This window comes from Rhodamnia argentea, chromosome 5, assembly GCF_020921035.1.
Source record: "Rhodamnia argentea isolate NSW1041297 chromosome 5, ASM2092103v1, whole genome shotgun sequence".
Lineage (NCBI taxonomy): Eukaryota > Viridiplantae > Streptophyta > Magnoliopsida > Myrtales > Myrtaceae > Rhodamnia > Rhodamnia argentea.
In genome coordinates this window covers 244,623-265,804 of record NC_063154.1, presented here as the reverse complement: position 1 = coordinate 265,804, position 21,182 = coordinate 244,623, and the positions used below count along the sequence as shown (strand labels likewise).

The 21,182-nt window shown below is 39.8% G+C and overlaps 3 protein-coding genes and 1 long non-coding RNA gene across 6 annotated transcripts; 2 read left to right on the top strand and 2 right to left on the bottom strand.

Moving 5' to 3' along the window:
• Window positions 1-601: 601 nt before the first annotated feature.
• LOC115753093 (protein FRA10AC1 homolog) lies at window positions 602-7,850 on the bottom strand. The gene is made up of 11 exons (XM_030691592.2): window positions 7,697-7,850; window positions 7,510-7,577; window positions 6,698-6,779; window positions 5,840-5,923; window positions 4,526-4,565; window positions 3,891-3,936; window positions 3,120-3,178; window positions 2,276-2,343; window positions 1,739-1,846; window positions 1,587-1,654; window positions 602-1,270 (listed from the first exon to the last, which is right to left on the bottom strand). The coding sequence occupies exons 1-11, from the start codon at window positions 7,750-7,752 to the stop codon at window positions 1,191-1,193; spliced, it is 759 nt and encodes a 252-aa protein (XP_030547452.1). The 5' UTR covers window positions 7,753-7,850; the 3' UTR covers window positions 602-1,190.
• A 1,364-nt stretch (window positions 7,851-9,214) lies between these two features.
• LOC115753090 (cellulose synthase A catalytic subunit 3 [UDP-forming]) lies at window positions 9,215-18,050 on the top strand. 2 transcript variants are annotated; one of them, XM_030691588.2, is made up of 15 exons: window positions 9,215-9,511; window positions 9,833-10,008; window positions 10,434-10,629; window positions 10,820-11,031; window positions 11,128-11,242; window positions 11,338-11,536; window positions 11,956-12,222; window positions 12,321-12,666; window positions 12,754-12,891; window positions 14,370-14,495; window positions 14,577-14,789; window positions 14,880-15,138; window positions 16,059-16,261; window positions 16,600-16,950; window positions 17,144-18,050. In XM_030691588.2, exons 2-15 carry the CDS (start codon window positions 9,985-9,987, stop codon window positions 17,726-17,728), a joined length of 3,234 nt encoding a protein of 1,077 aa, XP_030547448.1. In that variant the 5' UTR covers window positions 9,215-9,511; window positions 9,833-9,984; the 3' UTR covers window positions 17,729-18,050. The 2 variants fall into 2 exon arrangements, with proteins under 2 accessions (XP_030547448.1, XP_048134381.1); XM_048278424.1 differs by lacking the exons at window positions 9,833-10,008; window positions 10,434-10,629 and having other exon boundaries at window positions 9,216-9,511.
• Window positions 12,725-20,760, bottom strand: LOC125314948. Its single transcript, XR_007198283.1, has 3 exons — window positions 20,635-20,760; window positions 13,470-13,477; window positions 12,725-12,853 (listed from the first exon to the last, which is right to left on the bottom strand). It is a non-coding gene; the product is annotated as an uncharacterized LOC125314948 (long non-coding RNA).
• LOC115753094 lies at window positions 19,248-20,894 on the top strand. 2 transcript variants are annotated; one of them, XM_048278426.1, is made up of 3 exons: window positions 19,248-19,393; window positions 20,185-20,418; window positions 20,504-20,894. In XM_048278426.1, exons 1-3 carry the CDS (start codon window positions 19,340-19,342, stop codon window positions 20,642-20,644), a joined length of 429 nt encoding a protein of 142 aa, XP_048134383.1. In that variant the 5' UTR covers window positions 19,248-19,339; the 3' UTR covers window positions 20,645-20,894. The 2 variants fall into 2 exon arrangements, with proteins under 2 accessions (XP_048134383.1, XP_030547453.1); XM_030691593.2 differs by having other exon boundaries at window positions 19,251-19,393; window positions 20,492-20,894.
• The last annotated feature ends 288 nt before the right edge of the window (window positions 20,895-21,182 follow it).

Below are 21,182 nucleotides of genomic sequence, written 5' to 3'. Positions count from 1 at the left end.
CCACCCACTAGAAACTCAAATTTCATTGCACGTTTCATCATTGTGTTTTGAAGCGGAATAAACCTTTGCTTGCTCGAGTCGTATTGAGTAGCTTATTGTTGTGCCCTGTCACTTTTCGGGGTCCGCGACCCAATCATGAGCTGCTTCGCTTTTTGCCTTTTCATACGTGGAATTAGTAAAGGATTGACACAATTCGCTCAATCCTTCGCAAAACCAATGATTGAACGCTCTGCCGACCACCTAAGCTGAGAATAAGACGAATCCAGGCTTCAAACACTCCCTCAAACTTGGAATGTACTCGTGCAGTGTGGGATAGGAGGGTCAAATGTTCTCTTCAGACTAATCGGGAGCTGAGCAAAGACGCTGAAGTAGTGCGCAAGAGACGATGAAAAATAAATCTTGGGGCTTACGACCGCAAGATTGCCATATCCTATGACGGATATAATTCCATTGCTCACAAATGACTCGTCCAAAGGCCAATGTGTCCAGAGGAAGACACATCGCATTAGGTAGATGATGGGATGACCCAGCAGGCAATGCCGGCTGGCAGGCTGTTGTCTGGTGTTTGGTAATAAGGGAACAAAAACGGACCCACGTTGACTGATTCTTGTATCCTCAAATATGGCTTTTTTTCTAGAAGATTTGAGCCCAGCAAGGCAAACCAGCAAGAGCACTATAGTCCACAAAAATCAGTATTACAGGCACTTCTGTTCTTTTCCCTAGCGCTCACTCGGTACTGGGGTTCCCCTTCATTGCAGGCTTCAGCTCCATTTGGATTAATAGGCCCCTCAGCCAACTCTCCAGTCCAAGCCCACCATCAGTTACAAGCTTCACTCTACTGATCTCAGCAGTGTTAGGTCCTCCTGGGGCAGACTTGTAGAGAAATTACTCCAGAAATTTCATCCAATGCCATCCCTACATATATAACAATCAAAGGGATTTCTGGGCGAGTAAATATCCCACTACCCATTGCAAAACTTCAACGATACTTCACATATCCAAGTTTTCACAGTTTTGTGCAGTCTGTCATTATGTTGCTGCAACAACACATTTATCACTCGACCATTTTTCATAACTCGATCGAAAGAAAGGACAGTTTGAAGTGCATACAAGTATACCAGCACAGCTAAACCAATGCCATCAGACACTCCGTTATGCCAATATTAACCATCTGATTCCTCGAGGTTGTATCATGGAAACATTCCCTGGAGAAACTCGTCAAAATTCTCATCATCTTCATGCTTGCCCCTCGAGCTAGAAGCTTTTTTCCCTGCACAAAAAGCAAAAAAATGAGCAAAAAAAGTACATGAAAGCAGGGGTATAATGAGTGCACCAGTTATAGAACAGGCACAGCTCTAGAGTATGTGAATCTCAAACATGAAGTTGTCCAGCTCCATTTTCAATGAACAGGGATAAAAAAAAAGGAGTAACATACATGTCCTGTGATACACATTAAGAATTAAGTCGGAGCGGGGGTGGGTGGGTTGTGTGTGTGTGTGTGTTGTGGTTTTTTGGGGGGCGGAGGGGGGCAGTGGGGAAGGAGGGGATGTTGTGGGGGTGAGGGTAAGTAAGGACAAAGGGAAAACCTTTCCTCCCGCTCGCTTCTCTCTCCTCATATCCACAATCTGTATCATCATCAATCCCAGTTTGATCCCTGAAAGGCAACATATAATTCTCTTATGCTCTAACCAAAGCTATAGGGGCATAACATCAATCATCACTATATCAAAGCTTGGACCTCTTTCTTTTGCTTTCACAATTTGCGAGCTTCACCAATTTCTCCTTCTCTTTCGTGTCCATTAACTCTTTCTCCTTTCGCTTCTTGTAATGAAGCTTATCTGCACATCTGTTATCATCAACAAAAAAAAACACGTATTGCAATTGAGTATGTATAAAGGAATATTCTTATCGAAGTTTTTCGCCACATCCAGACTCACAACAAGGTTAAGAATGAACAGCATTGACAAGAACAAAGTCTCTGAAAACATGCAAGAAACATGCAAGAAGTCTTCTAGGCATGATTTTCCAGTCGCAACAGCAGCACATGCACTAGGACCACACCTCTCACATTTCAGGTGTTGGAAGAGTTCCAAGAATGAGCAGTCCAATTCACTCTCCCAATAGTAAAAATTTAGACAGACAATGATATACAAAAGCAAGCACTGACATGTGTTGCAGCCATCATCAACACATTATACAAAACATTAACATAGCAATTTGTGAATCAAGTAAAACTTAAGAATGTTCAGGAGATGAAACAGTGATTTCAACTAACCTCTCACAAGTTACCAATTTTACTAAGGCTTGTTTGTTTTCCCCTGCTTCAAAATAAGAAAAGTTTACCTGCCATGCAACATAAAAAGATCTGACTATAAGAGATTCTAAGTTGACCAACATGGCAAAGTCAAAATTCTAATATCACGAGCAAAATTCTGATGAGAAAATCCAGTCAGAAAGTTGGAAAGATAAAAAAAAGGAGAGGAGACTGAGTTCTTATTCTGCATCCTCTTGACTGAGTGAAGCTTATAGCCTATAACTCATTGAATACTGCAGAAATCAACAGGCCAAAGGAATGACTCAAGAATCCGAATAAGTTCCTAAAGCTGATTGCTAAGAATGCAGATGTCTGATAGAGTAAATGAGCAAAGGAATATTTGCACAATTCAACAAGTTCAATTTATGGTCATCGGTGTAAAAAATTAATGAAAAACTGGGTGTATATTATGGCTGAAAGCCAATGGAATCACATGCGTCAAGACTACTGAAGGCAAATTGAGGTCGAAATGAGATCTCCGCAGATTAAAAGTAAAGACCAGAATAACATTTAGCAAATCCACTTCTCATTTATCCCTCTTTCTGGCATCCTCATAAGTTAATTTAACAATGTAAGTATATTTCTATCCACACATGTTGTTACTGCATTAACCTTGTTTCCTCCTTTTTTTTTGGTCAAATCCTCCTATAAGCCTTCCATCATGTCATATTTTCGCCAATCTTCATCCTCCCATATTCAAGATCGAACTCCTTATTTCATCCCTTTCCTACTCTTCTCCCAAGCAACTCATCAAGGACGAGGTTAGCACCAAGATCAATCAGGAAAACTAGCAAACGACACTTGCCTCATAGCTTGCAAGGCCATCTGTCCTGTCGCAATGTTTGTTGCCACATATGAACTGCCCTGCCAGAAGAGTATGTCAAGTCTCTGCTTTCCAACTACAAATGATATCCTTACTAACAAACTAAGATGATAAAACATGGCACCATAACTTTCGGCCCAGTGGGAGGTGAATTCAGCATTTTCCCATCAACGTTCTTTTGATGCAAACTCTCTCTTTGTATGGATGCAAGGACTCCTTTCATGTGAATAGTATAAACGAAAAGATGGCGAGAAGCATAACAGGGAAACACATCATAACATTCTTGAGCATGCCATTATTGGACCCTTCATATTGTATGATAGAAAGCAAAAACTAAGGTAGAACAAAGAAGAAAAAGTTCCTACATGAAAGATCAATTACAAAGAGATCCACCAAACTCGCAAAATATTGTCATGTTACTTTCCTAAAATTGGCATGCTGGACTTTTACCTGCATAAAATATTTACCATCAGAGGGTTTAAATATACTACATAAGAAACCTACTCTCCAAGTTTACCTATTCGACATAAGGCATGTGTATTTGTCATCGCGATATACAAGGTAACACTTCATACACATGTATGATATCTTGACCTAATAACTCCCTCCAAATTAACAACGATGTAAGCTAAAAGCATTGTCCACTGGACAGCCATTTTAAGTTAAAAGCTTTCGCAGTAATGCAAGCGCTAATCAAGATCGCAGAGAGATATATAGTTGTACTACACTAATAAAGATGAAAAGAATACATACCTTTCCCAGAAATGACTTCTTTCTCTGACCGCCATCTTAGACCAATCTAGCGAGAACAAACAACTGTATGTCAAATAGAATGGAGACAATGCTTCTTTTATGGCAAATGCTACTTAAACAAGATCATTGACAGGCACCCCACTTTTCCTATGTCATGACTTCCTCCCAGCAACTCTCAGTAAATGGTGGTCAGTGCATACCCAGCCAAATGGAGCATCACATGGCTTGAAACAGAAAGCATTTTTACTGAATACAAGTTTCCAGCAACTAAAGTCATCTATAGACTTTCCTCTTTCACAGGAATTAGTGAGTTTGTCAATAAGTTACATGTGAAATCAGAAATGTTTATGGTCCCACAAGGAGATAAAAGATGAAGAGGTTAAATCCAATAAACAGATACAACAATCATAAAGAAACAGTGTTAACCAAAATATACTCTTATACAACCACGGCAAACATCAGCAAAAAGAGAACTTGCCAGAGAATGTGGTAAAAAAGCCAAAGAACCGTTTGTCTATATCCTTTAGAGACTCAAGCTTTCTAGAAAGGGCGATAGTATCGAAAGAGAGCATGCATAACTGCAAAATCATTGAAAGCGCCAGCATTGTTTTACAAATATGTAAGGATGGGTTCACCTTGCCACTTTTGTACTTCGTCATATCAGCTATGCAGTATCTACAAATCTGTTAAGGAAGGAACACGTGATAGCAGTATAAAGAACCATAAAAGTGCAGAACATCAATCGGAGAGTACCTTATCAATTTCCCATATCGACAAAGTCAACACAATGTCACTGAATTGCTAACTCACAGGAAAATTGAAATAATGTCAATAATGATGCACAGATAAGACAGTTGACCTTACAAATGAACAGACTATGAACATGAAGTTTTGAAAGGATGGAAGTGTCAACAGAAACTTGTATAGACCTTCCGGTGATGACATGACTACCGAAGATCATACATGGCCTGAATTCTCTCTGATGTCAACCCCCTCTATCCTCCTGGCCATGGCCAGATGTGGAGCTATGACATGAATATGTTTGGAGCAACCCAGGCTATGAAAAACCTGCCATTTCTACCATACCTGCCCACTTAAAGAGGCTATGTCCATGCTTCTTGGGCATCCATCTCACACACTTCACATCATCTTCTTACTTCAGACACCTTATTCAACAAGCCATAGCCCAAGCAAAAAGCAAGAGCATAAGCCACCCAAACAGGCTCAAAATCACTAAATCAAGTGTCCTTGTCATTAAAGGGTTAAGCCGCCAAAGGCAAAGTCCATTGGGCAGAATTCAGTATCTATCCTTTCTCTTCTAACAAAGACATAGGGTGCAAAATATATTCACACATGGAAGCTACACTGACCCCTCATGACATTCTCCCACAGAAAAGTATACATTACATTTCCTGATATACCCCACTCCACATGATTCTCACCAGAGTCAATGTAAGCTTCGACACACGAAGTGAGAAGACGTTCACAATACAAATTCATGGTTCTGACAAAATGAGGGTGATACCGATATGTAGTAGAATAAGCAAATAGAAATCTAGTTGCACAATTTTGTCTTATTTGAAGAGGCAAATGTGTAACCAGCATAAGTATTGATCAACTCAAGGAATGAAAGATTAAAAAATCACACAAGGGAAAAAGTACTTATCAGTATCAGAGTAGAAGAAATCTCACATTGACAACGTTATTTCATGACCATTATAAAACTTGCAGAAGACATCCATCTTCAAAGTCTCTTCCACATTCATAATTTACAACATGACTTTCGAAAGACACCGACCAGTAACAACATAATAGCAAGCACAAAACAGAGATGTAATAAACTGGTGCACAAGTAGCATGAAGATTATGGGCAAGAAAACTGGATTTTACGTTAGAAATGAATAGAATAGTCTCATAAGTATGTGACACGTGGTAAGTAGACAGGATACTCTTTAAAAAGCTTGTCATAGTAACGCTTCACCAATCTTTGCTCCCAAGATGAATCCATATCATCTTCCTCCGTTCGTATAAATCTAGATCAATCAATTTATGAAAGTGTCAAAATAAATTTTAAGTAAGTCTATCCTTGATAAAGAGGGCCAAATTAATAAATGCATACACTGAAATGCAAGAGAAGAAACACCATAGACAGATGAAAACATCATCCATATAAACCAAGCAAACTCCCAATCACTAGCTTTAGCAAACTATTAAAAGCTACAGAAAGGAAGAACCAATTGCAGTGCAGACCCTCCCTTCATTCAATCTAACCTACGTGAGCATAGCATTATCACACAAAACCATGAGCCGAATATCCTCTGAAACCAGTCAAAGTGGCATGGCCCATATATGAAGAACCTAGTTCTTCAACCATACTTGCACATAATTCTTCTGAAAGGAAGGTATTCACTTTTACCAGGACTTACAGAAATTATGCCATAAGTTTGTGAACATCAGTATACATGAAATCCTACAGAAATAGGAAATAAAGGAGAAAAACGGTTGACCTATACACTAAAAGCTAGTGGCAGGTAAGTTCTATGTAACCTCTGATTCACAGATGAGGAAACAGAAGTTAAAAATCACGAGTCATGGATGCATCTTCATAAAGATGGAACGCCATGCCACACATTGATGCATTTCACTTTTTGATCAGCTGCCCCCTCTCTTAAGTCATCGTTCTCAATAAATGCATAACATTAGTGCTTCAGAACGAAATAAATACGACTAGCACCCACTGGCTCAAAATAGCTATATTGCATATGCAAGATGCTATGAAAACGTACAGGGACACAAGATGAAAATACCTGTAGCCTTCTCGTAAAGTATCTTGATCAGTTTTAACTGGCAAATTATCTTGTGCAGATCTTTCTTTGCCATAGAAATTAACTGCAAAACCAATAAGATGGTAGACTGAGCACTGCCTACAAAGAAACAACCAGCATACCCCTAATTGGTATGCCTGAATATGGTGAAACATGTATTACCACAAGAGTTGACATCGCTAGAAATAAGACAAGATAAACTCTACCCACAAGAATTAACATGTAAGGATAAGTGTAGACAACTTCTCCTTCACAAAATTATCATTATCTATCCATTCACTATAGGACACCATGAACCTGCAAATAAGAAGCTCAATATTTGCACCCTTTCTTGGCATCCAACTTCAACAGACAATTAAGTCCCTCTCAACAGAATCTTTACCCAGACAAGAATTCTTTGTGCATAACGAGGAACAAAATCATTAACAGAAGATGCGTTGGCAATGATAGAAGCCCTGACACAATTCCGTCAGCAATGAAGACGAGAATATGAGGATGACTGTAGCCCCCATCCTTCTAATTGGAGGGGACTGTTCATCATCCTATCCATATAGGACCACGGGAAAAACACACATAAATAGCTCGTGATGTGCGCCGTTTCATGTAGTCCGACTCCAGAATAAACGTACGGCAAACCCAATCACATCACAAACTCAAAACTTAAATTGTAACTAGCTAGTACACAGAGAACTTCCGCAGGCATGAAATTACCTAAAACAATTCAGCAACCCACAGACAAAGCGAATTGCCATTTTATTACAGGGAGATTCCAGACAAGAAAAGGAACCACGTACCGTAATCATGGACGAACTTCTTGTGTCGATCGTACGCATTGAGACCTCTGATATGAGCTTGGTATTGCCTGAAAAAAAAATGAATCGAGATGGCACATATGGACTTGTTACGCTAAGAATTGCATAAACACTAGCACGAGCCCGAAAACCATATTGGAGGAGGCGGAAAATTTGTCGGAAAACATACTGCTTCCTCTCTTCTCTGTCGAATATCTGCGACTTGAGAGAGCCAAAAGATGACATCTTCTCCTCCTCCTTCTCTTCAAATGAAGAGCAAAAAGAACACCTCCGTCTGTCGGATTCTCGGTTGCTCTGAAGTATGAATCTCACTCATTCGCCGCAATCAGCGAGAGGCATCGTCGATTCGTCGCAAGAACATTCAAGTTCGACTTGAACCGAAAATGCTCGAAACCCGACCCGAATCTGAAACGTCGCCGTTGCCGTGTGGCCTTGCTTTTTTTTTTTTGTTCCCTCGGTGGAGATTATACGTGGGATGATTACACTAATAGGCCTTCAACTTTGCCTCAACGTACGAGTCTCTATTTTTGAATTTATTCAATTATCGATCATTGAATATTAGCTCAATATATAATATACTTTCCGAAATTTTAATTTGTTCAATACGATTATTTAACTTGCGGTAAATATCCAATTTAATTTTTATACTATATAAAAATATCCAATATTATTATTCTATTAATTCAAGTTACATAATTTGCTAATTTGATTCCCAATCCAACAAGTTTAAAAGGTGGAGAGAGAAAAGAGAAGAAATTGCGCATGAATTATTCACGTAAGATGTCCAACTCAAGTCGGGATATAATGATTACGTCGTAACATAAACTAATCATTTTTTTCAAAGTGAACAAATTAACCAAATTAAAAAAGTATTATATTCTAATATGAGTTCAGTATTCACGTGAATAAATCACGAGTAACCCTTTTTTTTTTCATTGATCAAACGTATTGAATTGAAACCCAAACCAACAAATTCCGTAAACTTGAATCAATAGAAGGATAATATCGAGCATTTCCATATAGTTCGAGGATTAAATTAAACATGTCGTAAAGTTCATATATCTTATTAAAAAATTCAAAGACTATGTTTATCAATTTTTTTTTAAAATTTTATCATGAAATGATAGATCACCTAAATTATCTCCAAATTAACCGAAAAAGGGAAAGAAAAAAAAGAAGAAGAAGTAATTCCTCTCTCCTCCAGCTCTTCTCTTTCCCTTACTACCGACACTACCTCCGCCAGATAGAAATTTTAAAGAAACCCTTTTTATAAACATCTCGTGCTTTGCTTTCCCTTCTCTGCGATTTGTTTTTTAACAGGAAAAATCCGGTCAATGGGGGGGTTGGTTGTTCTTCGTCTTCTTTGGTAAACGTCATTTCATTTTCAGTGGTTAGAACAGACGCAAAGATAACGAAGGGGGGAGAGCTATGATTGGGTTGTTTACATCAGATCGCCAGTTTCTCTCACTGCCGTTTGATCTGTCGGTGGAGGCTTTGTCATGGAATACGCCACACCCCTCGAGAGCTGCTCTGTCGCTTTCGTTGCTTCCAAGCCATTTCCTTCGTCTTCTCCTTTAACAAGTTAGAAATTGTGGAATTCCCACCATTTATCGGAGTTTAGTACAGCTGGAATCCGACACCCAGAGAAGGGGGAGCCCCAAAAAAAAAAAAAAAATCATTTTTTTCCATTAAAATATAGAAATGAATGGAATTATACATTGCCGCTAGCAGGTACATCACCATCACATCACATCTACAAAGCGTTGAGCGAGAGAACCAGAGGAGCTACAGCTAGCGCTTCCCCACACACTCTCTCTCTCTGCTCATCCTCCTCTCTCAAGCTCGGGTCGGTTCTGATCTGCATTCTCATGCTCTCTCTCGGTTAGATTCGATGGAGACTTGAAGGAAGTTTTCTCTTTGTGCGGAACTGACCATTTCGCTGACCGTCCTTTGTTGTTGTATCTGGTGAAGATCGGATTTTGAGGTGAGTGCACTGCTTAATTTCCCATTTTTCCGGCGGTTATGATCTCCAATTTGCTGAAATAAGACGGATAATCTGCAAGTTTGGATCTCGTACACTCGAGATTTGACTTCGTTCTTTGACTGGCGGACTCCGGTAAATACCGTCAATTTGGTTGCAACCAGGGGAAATGCGATTTATTCAGTTCAGCTGAAGAATCGTAACTTGATTTGCAGTCTTTATAGAAGTTAGTCCAAGTCTTTAAATTTCGTCGCCGATTGCCGTTCGCTTGGAGTGATTTTGGGCTTGTAGAAGGAGAACGGCTTATGCTGGGACCTTTTTCAGGAATTTATTCACGGATCTGTGTTTTTACTGGGAAAGAAGTTGCTTTGGACTGCAACATTGGAGATCTCTACAGTTTCTGCGGATGCAACATCTTGTTCAGAATCAGTGAAGTCGTCCTCTGTTAGCATCCAAGCGAGGAGGTGCTATTTGCGATGGAGTCAGAAGGAGAAACTGGGGTGAGGGCTACTAGTCTTTCGATTACATTTTGTTTACACCATTGTCAATTTGATAGCACAAATTTTGGAATGTCAAAGTGAGAGGAATTCTTAATGTCTTTTGTTGAAAACGCAAAGATAATTGCTAAAATATCTTCATTCTCCTGGCTTTTGAATCTTGGACTATTACGCGGTTGTCCAGTTATTGTGGACATATGGAGGTTGATGAATTGGGGTGCAACGGAGATTTCAATGGAGTTGAAATTATCTTCCACTCTTCTTTTATTGTTTTCACTTTCCTCGGGGCAGTAGTATGTTTTAGATTGCACTGTTAGCTTGCTAAAATCCCAAATAGTTATTATTTCTGATGTCATTTACATCACCTACTTCCTTTTGACACATGAATGGGTTTGCTCAATGCTGTTATTTGTGTGGCTTTTGCCCAGGGAAAGTCAATGAAAATTCTGGGTGGTCAAGTCTGCCAGATTTGTGGTGATAACGTTGGCAAAAGTGTTGATGGCGAGCCATTTGTTGCTTGCGATATCTGTGCATTTCCTGTCTGTAGGCCATGCTATGAGTATGAGAGGAAGGATGGGAATCAGTCATGCCCTCAATGCAAAACCAGATACAAGAGGCATAGAGGTCTGTTGTACATAGTCCTTTTGGGAGATACTATCTTTTTCACGTTTTCCCTGCCGAATCTGGGGCTATAGCCAACTCCTATAATTCTGCTGTCAAACTACTCTCGACATAAAACCTTGTCAATATTATTGTTTGATTGTGTTTGACCTTAGTCTCTTTGGTTTCTTTTGTGCGTATATGTTCTTTCCAGGAAGTCCTGCTATTCTTGGTGACCAAGAAGACGACGCTGATGATAGTGTGAGTGATTTCAATTACTCAGAAAATCAAAATCTAAACCGGAAGACTGAAGAACGCATCTTGAGTTGGCACATGCGGTATGGACAGAATGAGGATGTGAGTGCCCCAAACTATGATAAGGAGGTTTCTCACAACCATATTCCTCGACTTACGAGTGGGCAAGAGGTACATTATTTGAGCTTATGGCGTCCTAGTTTTCTCTTTGGCCTTGTTTTAGAGTTAAACATGTCTTTGCATTGTTATTCATCACAATGTCTTCAGGTTTCTGGGGAGTTATCTGCTGCTTCACCTGAACGCCTCTCTGTGGCATCTCCTGATGTTGGTGCTGGGAAGCGCATCCATTCTCTACCTTATGTAGCCGATGCTAATCAATCACGTAGTTCCCTCTTTTTATTCACAAATGTCCTTTTCTCTACATGCTTGTAAACCCTAGTTATGGCACATATTGATTATGTGGTGCTGGCAATGCAGCTAACATCAGGGTGGTCGACCCAGTGAGGGAATTTGGTTCATCAGGACTGAACAATGTTGCCTGGAAGGAGAGAGTTGATGGCTGGAAAATGAAGCAAGACAAGAATGTAGCTCCAATGAGCACTGCCCAGGCTACTTCAGAGAGAGGAGGTGGTGATATCGATGCCAGCACTGATGTGCTTGTGGACGACTCTTTACTGTGAGTCTCTACCCTTTTACGCTTTATTAGTCTTTTTTTTTTTGCTTAGAATTTCTTACAGTCAAATTTGGCACATGCTGGGCTAAAAGTGAGGTTGATTATCTTCACTGACCTTCCCTTCTTTGATGTTGCTTAATTTGGTGGTCATCGCTGTTTTCAGCCGAAAAAGCTGTTAACATTATATACATACATACACATACATACATACATACATACATATATATATGGTAAAAAAAACTGTTAACATTTATTGAATTGCTAGAAATACGCAAAATCTTTCCCAACGCTGGCTCTCCATTGCTAACTATAGTTGCTGGTGTCATAATGTTACTGCAACTACTTTTTAATAAATCGTTCCATCTGTTTATCGTGTTCAGTCTTTGGCTGCATCTCACATAAATATTGTTCTTATTCTGTAGGAATGATGAAGCCAGGCAGCCCCTTTCAAGGAAGGTCTCTGTTTCATCATCAAGGATAAATCCATATAGACTGGTTATAGTCCTGCGGCTTATCATTCTTTCCATCTTTTTGCACTACCGAATAACAAATCCTGTGCCCAATGCATATGCTCTGTGGTTAATATCTGTGATATGTGAGATTTGGTTTGCAATGTCTTGGATATTGGATCAGTTCCCGAAGTGGTTTCCAGTAAACCGTGAAACGTATCTTGACAGACTAGCCATTAGGTAAGATGACTACATCATGAATCTGTTAACTTAGGTTTTTCTTATCATCAACTTGTTTTGTCTTATCAGAAATTCTGGTGGAACTTTACATGTCATAGGTATGACAGAGAAGGAGAACCATCACAGTTAGCTGCTGTTGACATCTTTGTCAGTACTGTCGATCCACTAAAAGAACCTCCTCTTGTGACAGCAAATACTGTACTCTCCATTCTTGCAGTTGACTACCCTGTTGACAAGGTCTCATGCTATGTGTCTGATGATGGAGCTGCTATGTTAACTTTTGAAGCCCTTTCTGAAACATCAGAGTTTGCAAGGAAATGGGTTCCTTTCTGCAAGAAGTATAACATTGAGCCTCGAGCACCAGAATGGTACTTTGCGCTGAAAATCGACTACTTGAAGGACAAAGTTCATCCATCATTTGTCAAAGATCGCAGAGCTATGAAGGCATGAGTTTAGATCAGAATCATGATAGTGCTTTGCAATCCTTTGTAACGCGCATCGTTGACGAGTTTACATTTTCATGTATTGCAGAGAGAATATGAGGAATTCAAAGTCCGAATAAATGGACTTGTTGCCAAGGCACAGAAGATTCCCGAGGAAGGATGGATCATGCAAGATGGGACACCCTGGCCTGGAAATAACACAAGAGACCACCCTGGAATGATTCAGGTAAATTTTCCAATGTAGTTAACATTGCGATTTAGTGTGTAAAATCGTGTCCACCCTGGATTGATTCAGGTATTTATAGTTCAATCCAATATGGTTAAATTGCAGTTTGGCTTGTAAAATCAAGCAATTTTACGAGTCAAATCATGGAAATCAAGTCAACTCTCTGCAAAATTGCGAACCAAGTTAGCTCGAAGTGAAATTGCGAGTTGACTTGGTAAAATAGCAAGCCAACTTGGTAAGAATCATTGGGCTGGCTTATATTCCTCCAAGGGCTTGTTATGTGGAATTGCGGGCTTTTTTTTTAGGTCCAAAAGCAAACGAGACAAAGCAACCAATGTTAAGGTGTAATGAAACGGTTTCATTATCAGTGCAAACTTAACCTTGAAAAAACAATAACACATTCTAAACTATCAGGGGCAACACATCAATCTCTCTCTCTCTCTCTCTCTCTCTCTCTCAGTTCAATGAAGCTGCCACTGAAAGCCTCATATGCCACCCAACTATAACAAAAATTCTTTGCGGGAGATCTCCTTTTCCACCCCACTAGTTTGGATAACTTCAGCAACAAAAAGTGAAACCTTTAAAACTTTTATTGTATCAGACTTTATGTCTTGAAAGGCCCCAATTCTTTTTTCCTTTTCCTGTTTCAAATTAATGCATACTCTTCACAATCAATTTGAAATATATTATCTAATCTACTGATAGTTAGGAGAAAGTTACAATACTGATGACGACATATCGACTAACTAAATTTGTGATTATATCCACTCCATGAATTTGCCTTCCTAATGTAACTCATTGGATTAGTTTCTTTATTTTTTTTTCTCTCTTCAATAGTGCAAGTATAGATCAGGAAATCACAAGAGCCAAAATGCTAGTTGGACTGCTTTTATGTTTTCTGGATATTGTTTTACTTTTATACAATGTGACATTGATGGTTCTGTTAATAGGATAATAGTATCATTTAACTTCTATTTCTAAATTTGATGGTCTGGAGCTCTCATGACCAATAAGTATGAAACTCATAAATTTCTCCTGGTTATTTTATAAAGTTTGCATAATTTACGATTTGACGATTCAGTTTTATAAAGGTCTCTTCTGTCCAAGTTAAAAAAACAAGTTTAAATAGCTTGGTTTTATCCATTTGTCAATGCACTGTTAACCATACAGTATCTCATTCTCATGTCTGTGATATAAATTTGGACTTGGTGTTCCTTATGGCAATTGAATCTAAAAGAGACACACTGATAGTTGTGGTTGTTATAGATTGGGGATAAATGCATCTATTAACTTCTCATGAATATCGTTGTCTTTAGCAGATTTCTCTTGTTTCCTATTGTGCTACATCTTCAAGGCCATGACTCCACATCCAAGTTCCCTTAGCTCGGTTGTGATGAGGGTCAAACTGTAGTTCCTGGATCCCGGGAGCAGTGATTTTTCTCCTTACTAAAAGATTTACATTACTCGACTGCTGCCAGGTTTTCTTAGGGCAAAGTGGAGGTCTTGATGCTGAGGGTAATGAGCTGCCACGTTTGGTCTATGTTTCTCGTGAAAAACGTCCGGGCTTCCAACATCACAAGAAAGCTGGTGCTATGAATGCTCTTGTGAGTAGATGTCTGTTAATTTTAGATGTTGATCCTTTCATGTTTTGGCTTTACTTAACTTTTGTCTAATTTTATTTTCAGGTGCGAGTCTCAGCTGTCCTCACTAATGGACCTTTCTTGTTAAATCTTGATTGTGATCACTACATAAACAACAGTAAGGCATTGAGAGAAGGCATGTGCTTCTTGATGGACCCTAACCTTGGGAAACATGTGTGTTACGTTCAATTTCCACAGCGATTTGATGGTATTGATAGAAATGACAGATACGCCAATCGCAATACTGTGTTCTTTGATGTAAGCTCTTTGTCTCTTCATTAAAATACAATTGCTTATGTTTTGTCCTTTACATAACTCATTAGTTGGATATTCTGTTTTATGATCTAGATAAACTTGAGAGGTTTGGATGGCATCCAAGGTCCTGTTTATGTTGGAACCGGTTGTGTGTTCAATAGAACAGCCTTATATGGTTATGAACCTCCTCACAAGCCAAAGCATAAAAAGTCAGGATTCCTGTCTTCTCTCTGTGGTGGATCACGAAAGAAAGCAAGATCAAGTAAAAAGGGCTCTGACAAGAAGTCTAGCAAACATGTAGATCCGACCGTGCCTATCTTCAGCCTGGAAGATATAGAAGAGGGAGTGGAAGGTACAGATCTAGCTATTTCTTGGATCATTTAAATTTGGCTGAAACTTTCTTGCAACCTCAATAACCTTTGACTGGTCAACAGCAGGTTGTAGTATACATGTTAGTGAGGCCTTGAGATCTGGAATGTATCCTCATTTTTATATGCTCTTTGCCTCAGAAATTTAGTGGTCCTTGAGGTTTTGACACTCTTGCCTGAGGAGGACTTTTGTCCCTGATGACTCGGGATCCTTCGATGATGCAATTTCTATGTTCTGTCAGTAATGTAGTGTCTTAAGTTTTTCTTAATGTTTTCTTTTCCTGGATTTCACCTTGCCACTTATTTTGATGATACCTTGCTAGTGTACTTGAACAGTTCATGTCGGCAATCCTATTCACTATCCATTTTAATGCTTCTCCTGTGTGTAAGAGCTATTAAATGTCTAATAGTTCATTTTGTTGGTTGTGGTTCATAGTCCCAATTGACAAGAAAGCACCGGAATCCCTCTCCCCGGTGAGAGGGCTGGGGTCCTGGGGCTGCCCGATGGAGGTCTCGGGGAGTAGTGCCCTCGGGACGAGAGTTCTTTTATAAGTTAAGCCCATAATTTATTAGTAGTTTGGGCTTGGATTCATTAATAGCTACTGAGTATATATATAATCCCTTTTTGTTGTAATTGAGAGTTGTAATGGAGAGGTGGGAGGTGCTAATTATAGTGGAATCCTCAGCTGGATGTAGCTTTAGTTTAAGGGTGACCCAAGATAAACATTGTATCTCGATTTCTCTTTATCGTCTTTATTTCTCGTTCGTTGTTTTTGTGCGCCTAATCCTAACACATTTCAGGTGATAGTGTTGATCTTCTGCTAGAAACTTATTATGCCATAAGAGGAGCTTTGACATTTAGATCAGAAACTCTCCTGCTGACTTTTTATTTGCATATTCTTAGGTGCTGGGTTTGATGATGAAAAGTCATTGCTTATGTCGCAAATGAGCCTAGAGAAGAGGTTTGGTCAGTCTGCTGTCTTCGTGGCCTCTACGCTTATGGAGAATGGTGGTGTTCCTCAATCTGCAACTCCAGAAACCCTTCTTAAAGAGGCTATTCATGTCATCAGCTGTGGTTATGAGGATAAAACAGACTGGGGAAGTGAGGTATGTGAGCTTAATATTTATTCCACCTGAGCGTTTGTTGTTGCGTGAAAAAAAAGATGCATGGCTATTGGAGAGTGAAAACTTAGATTGCTGGGGAAGATGTCTGATGCTGTTTGTCTTTTTGTGTACTCGGCAGAAGAGTGTAAAGATAGTCATTTTCATATTTTTCTTGTATACCATTTACCCTTTGCCTTCTAAAAACAAGTAATTTTCCTACTTGGTAGGTCACTTTGTAAGATGAAATTTGACTAGTACTCTAGACTTTTTGTTAATGTCCTTTCTTGTCCCTCCAGTATTTTGTTTGACTGCTTGAACACAATCTATCTTTTGCTTTACAGATTGGATGGATCTATGGATCTGTTACAGAAGATATTCTTACAGGATTCAAGATGCATGCCCGTGGTTGGCGGTCAATCTACTGCATGCCAAAACGTCCTGCATTTAAAGGGTCTGCTCCTATTAATCTTTCTGATCGGTTGAACCAGGTGCTTCGATGGGCTCTAGGTTCTGTTGAGATTCTTTTTAGTCGCCATTGCCCCATCTGGTATGGATATGGTGGTAGGCTTAAATGGCTCGAGAGGTTTGCATATGTCAACACTACCATTTATCCCATCACTGCCATACCTCTTCTGATGTATTGCACCCTGCCAGCTGTCTGCCTGCTGACAAACAAGTTTATTATTCCACAGGTGCGATTCAGCATTCATTGGGATAACTAGTTTTGATGTCTTCATATTTAACCTCTTATGAATTACTTCTGCTTACTGACACCATAATTTCTTTCTCAATTATATTGTTGTGCTCAAGAGTACGATTTAGTTTTGTAGCTTTTAGTTTATCTAATTATCAATCACGGACTGAGGTTTGATGTTGCTGGTGCAGATTAGTAACGTTGCCAGTATTTGGTTCATTTCGCTTTTCCTTTCGATTTTTGCCACCGGTATCCTGGAGATGAGGTGGAGTGGTGTTGGAATTGATGAATGGTGGAGGAATGAGCAATTTTGGGTGATTGGTGGAGTGTCGGCCCATCTTTTTGCTGTCTTCCAGGGCCTGCTGAAAGTCTTGGCTGGAATCGACACCAACTTTACGGTTACCTCCAAAGCATCGGATGAAGATGGGGATTTTGCCGAACTCTACATGTTCAAGTGGACTACTCTTCTCATCCCTCCCACTACGCTCCTTATCATAAACTTGGTCGGGGTTGTGGCTGGGATCTCTTACGCCATCAATAGCGGATATCAGTCGTGGGGTCCACTTTTTGGTAAGCTGTTCTTTGCATTTTGGGTGATCGTTCACCTGTACCCTTTCCTCAAAGGTCTGATGGGACGCCAGAACCGCACGCCCACCATCGTAGTTGTTTGGTCGATCCTCCTAGCATCCATTTTCTCTCTTCTGTGGGTGCGTATTGATCCCTTCACGACCCGAGTTACTGGACCTGACGTCGAGCAGTGTGGAATCAACTGCTAATAAAAGCTGACAGATGGGGAAACTGTATGACCCGAAATTGGTTACTCCCTGCTGAGCTGAAGTTGTGAAGGAGAGGGTAAACCTTTGTCTGTCATCAGAAGTACCCACCTGGCTGGCTTCAAAGTGCAATCTTGTTTGTTCTTGATTATAAGATTTATTTATTTGTGGATAGATAGGCTGTGAGAGTTTTTGCTTCAAAGGTCATAAGTTAATGTGCATTAGTTGGAGGATCTGTATTTTGGCTTCCCTTACGACTGCTGCCAAGACTGGTTTAAGTAGTGTACCTCATGAACAGCTAATACATTGTATTTGCTCAACCAAATCCAGTATAATACCTATCACATGGTGGTGATCGTAAGCTTTACTGGCATGCTTACACCCTTCTTTTGAAGTGTTTGGAGCCTTTTTCTTTCCTTTCTCGTGGCCCCCCTTTTAGTACCGTCCTGCTCTTTCTTATCATTTTGTTTGCTCGGAAGTCTACTCTTCTGAGAAAAGTATTAAGTCCTCGAAAATGTGATTTTGCATGTGGGGAATTTCCTCTTATGGGAAGATCAAGACATGTGAATGGTTCAGCCAGAAAAAGAAAAAAGAAAAAGAAAAGGGTGTCCCAAGTGAACATGTTGAGAGGATGTCTTGCTTTTCTTCTTCGTCAACTTCTACGCAGTTTTTGACCCCAAAAAAAAAAAAAAAGTTTCTACACAGTTTAAGGTGCAAAACCTCTGACCAAAAAAAAAAAAAGGTACGAAACCGTCTGTCCTATAACTCACTGTCCCTGTAATATCCGCCCAAAAGAAGAAGAAGACGGGAAAAGAAAACACTCAATGTCCCTGTAACGACTTGATTGGAAGAGGGCGATGACCATGGTCTTCGAACCAAGGTGCGACTTAACGCATGCTTTTAAAATAGCGAAGGGGCAGTAACAAATTGAACTGCAAATCAGATACGGAGTTTTTCTTGACTTTGTATAAAATCAATGAAATTAAATTGTAAAGTGCATCTTTTCATGTAGATAAAAGGCGACGCATAATTAACCCGAAATTGCCACTAATTTTTGTGATTATGAACTTAAGAGTGATTAGCTCAAAAGATTAAACTATTTAGGAATGAATTTCCATATGTATAATAAATTTTAAATTTTTTTGGTAAATTTTTTTTGTTTTGTTTTTGAATTTTTGGCATGAAAGTCCAAGAAATTTAATGGATATGATAATACGCTTTTATGGGTCAGTTTTGTCCTTGCACTTAAAATTTCTGAACAAAATCCAACTAATAGGGATAAAGTAGCTTAGGGACAGTATGGAAGGTCGAAGGAGAAGGAAAATTTAACAGCTGTTTGGATAACATCGACCGTCAACTGGCCAATGTGCATGCAGAACCTCTGACGTGTTCGATGTCCCATGCAATGTCTGACAACCGAAGATGTCCTGTGTGCCACGTGTAAGCTCTTGCCTTCTAAGGTTTTGCCACGTGTAAAGAAGCACTCTTTTCTTCTCTAGTTCACCTTCAAGGATTGCTCACTTTCTCGCTGCTGCTGCTGCTCCTGCTCCTGAGAACTTCTGAATTCCTCATTCACTCGTACAGCCTCTACTTTTGTAGAAAAAATACTTGAGAATGGCACTAATGGAGGAACCGATAATCTCTCGCATTGATCGCTTGGACAACATGGTATGTTGAACCGAGAAGTGATCTCTTTTTCCCAAATACATATGTATAATACGGTAGGATTTTTCTCTGCCTTGAAATGCTCCTGTTGTGTAGTTTCAGAAGCCAACAGCCTAAACTACGCTTGGGTGTTATTTGTTTCCGTGAGTAGCATAATTTGAAAAGGAAGGTCTAATTAGCTATTGTGTGGATTGAGTACATATAAGCATGTAGAGATCAGAAGAAAAGCCACGAATTTGCAACCAAAAGTGACTTGTAAAGATTTATTTGCAGTTAACTTTATCAGTTAATATGGCAAGTTTAGACAGATTAGAATACGAAAAGAGGTCCATCTATGTGGGTTTGTACACGTCATATTCACTGTGTTAGTATGCCATTTTGTCTCCGGCTACAGGCGGTAGGGGCTTGTTATTCAATTTAACATGAAACAGGGAAACGATGTACAGTTGATATTTTTGCAGTGTTAGTATGCTATTATGAGGGGCTTGTTATCATCTAACTTGGCATCTTGCATATAAGCTAAATTGGAATGAACTGATTAATTGTCGATAATTCCTTCTCTCATCCTTTAAGAGGACAATAGTTAGCTGTCATCACATAGTAAAGATATGACGTCAATACATTAGAAAATTACTCATATTACCTCTTTCAATTCAGTGAGTTGGATTATTCCATGAGAGAACTCATTTCAAGGTTTGATGGGATTAAATTTCCTATGCGAAATGAAGGGGAAATACTTGGCACAGCATAGTGATCTGTCTTTGTATTTCCTGTTCTCTCAATGACAAGTATAGATAAAGCAACTGGAGGAGATTGGAGGGTGTAGCAGATCATTCACAAAGAGCTCATCTGGTGCGTCAACCCCATCAAGCGGGACTCTGACCAGTGAAGGGCACGCCTCGTCCGTTGACTTCTCTCCAGAGAGTCTGGAGAAGTACTGTCGTCCGCTTGACCATGTGATGGTGGAGACCGAGGCCAAAGGCAGTCTCGTTGAGAGGCTCCATCATTTAGAGGTCCGTCTCCACAAGGTATGTCTTGGCAGTCTCCGTTTTTATGATATCGACGATGAAGTACAAACTTAATTGCGTTATGTTTGGTCAGCTATGTTTGCAGGTGGAGGAGGAGTTGGTGGCGGAGAGGAAGACGATACAAGGCAAGTCTCAGAAGAAGGGTCGTAAAAAGAAGGGATTAAAGCAGATGGTGAAGAGCTTGGTCGAAGGAGGTCGCAAACACCATAAATCCACTTCCGATTAGCAACGCGGAGCACTTTTGCATGCACGCAATGCATGAAGTTGCCTTCCCTTCAGGGATTTTTGCTTTGTTTTCTTCTCTTCTCTCCTTTTGTTTTAATTTGAAAGGCTTGAGACGGTTTTGTCGCCCGAGTACGAGTAGGAAAGAGGGAGCACGATCCCAGGTTGTGCTTGTGCTTGTAGATATGTGACATGTTTAGTAAGTCCAAGCGGTGAAAAAAATAAAGAGCCTCGACTGTGCAGCCTTTGTAGCACTCGTGTAATTCGTCAGATACATTCACTTCAACAGCAAATGATCATGGCAAACTTATTTGAATTTTTCAATGACGACTTCGGTCAGATTGCAGCCAGGCTTCTTTCCCTTGTGACGTTCACATGCTGCAGTTAACTAATATAGCATATTAGGATTCGAGTACTAGCACAAAGAGTTGATTCTTTGCGATTATGAAGTTGACTAGGAGTATAATCCTAGTGGGAGAATTTATCATACCATCAGAGAGAGGGATTCAGCGTTGAGGTTCCAATTTGCTGTGAAGAGGAAA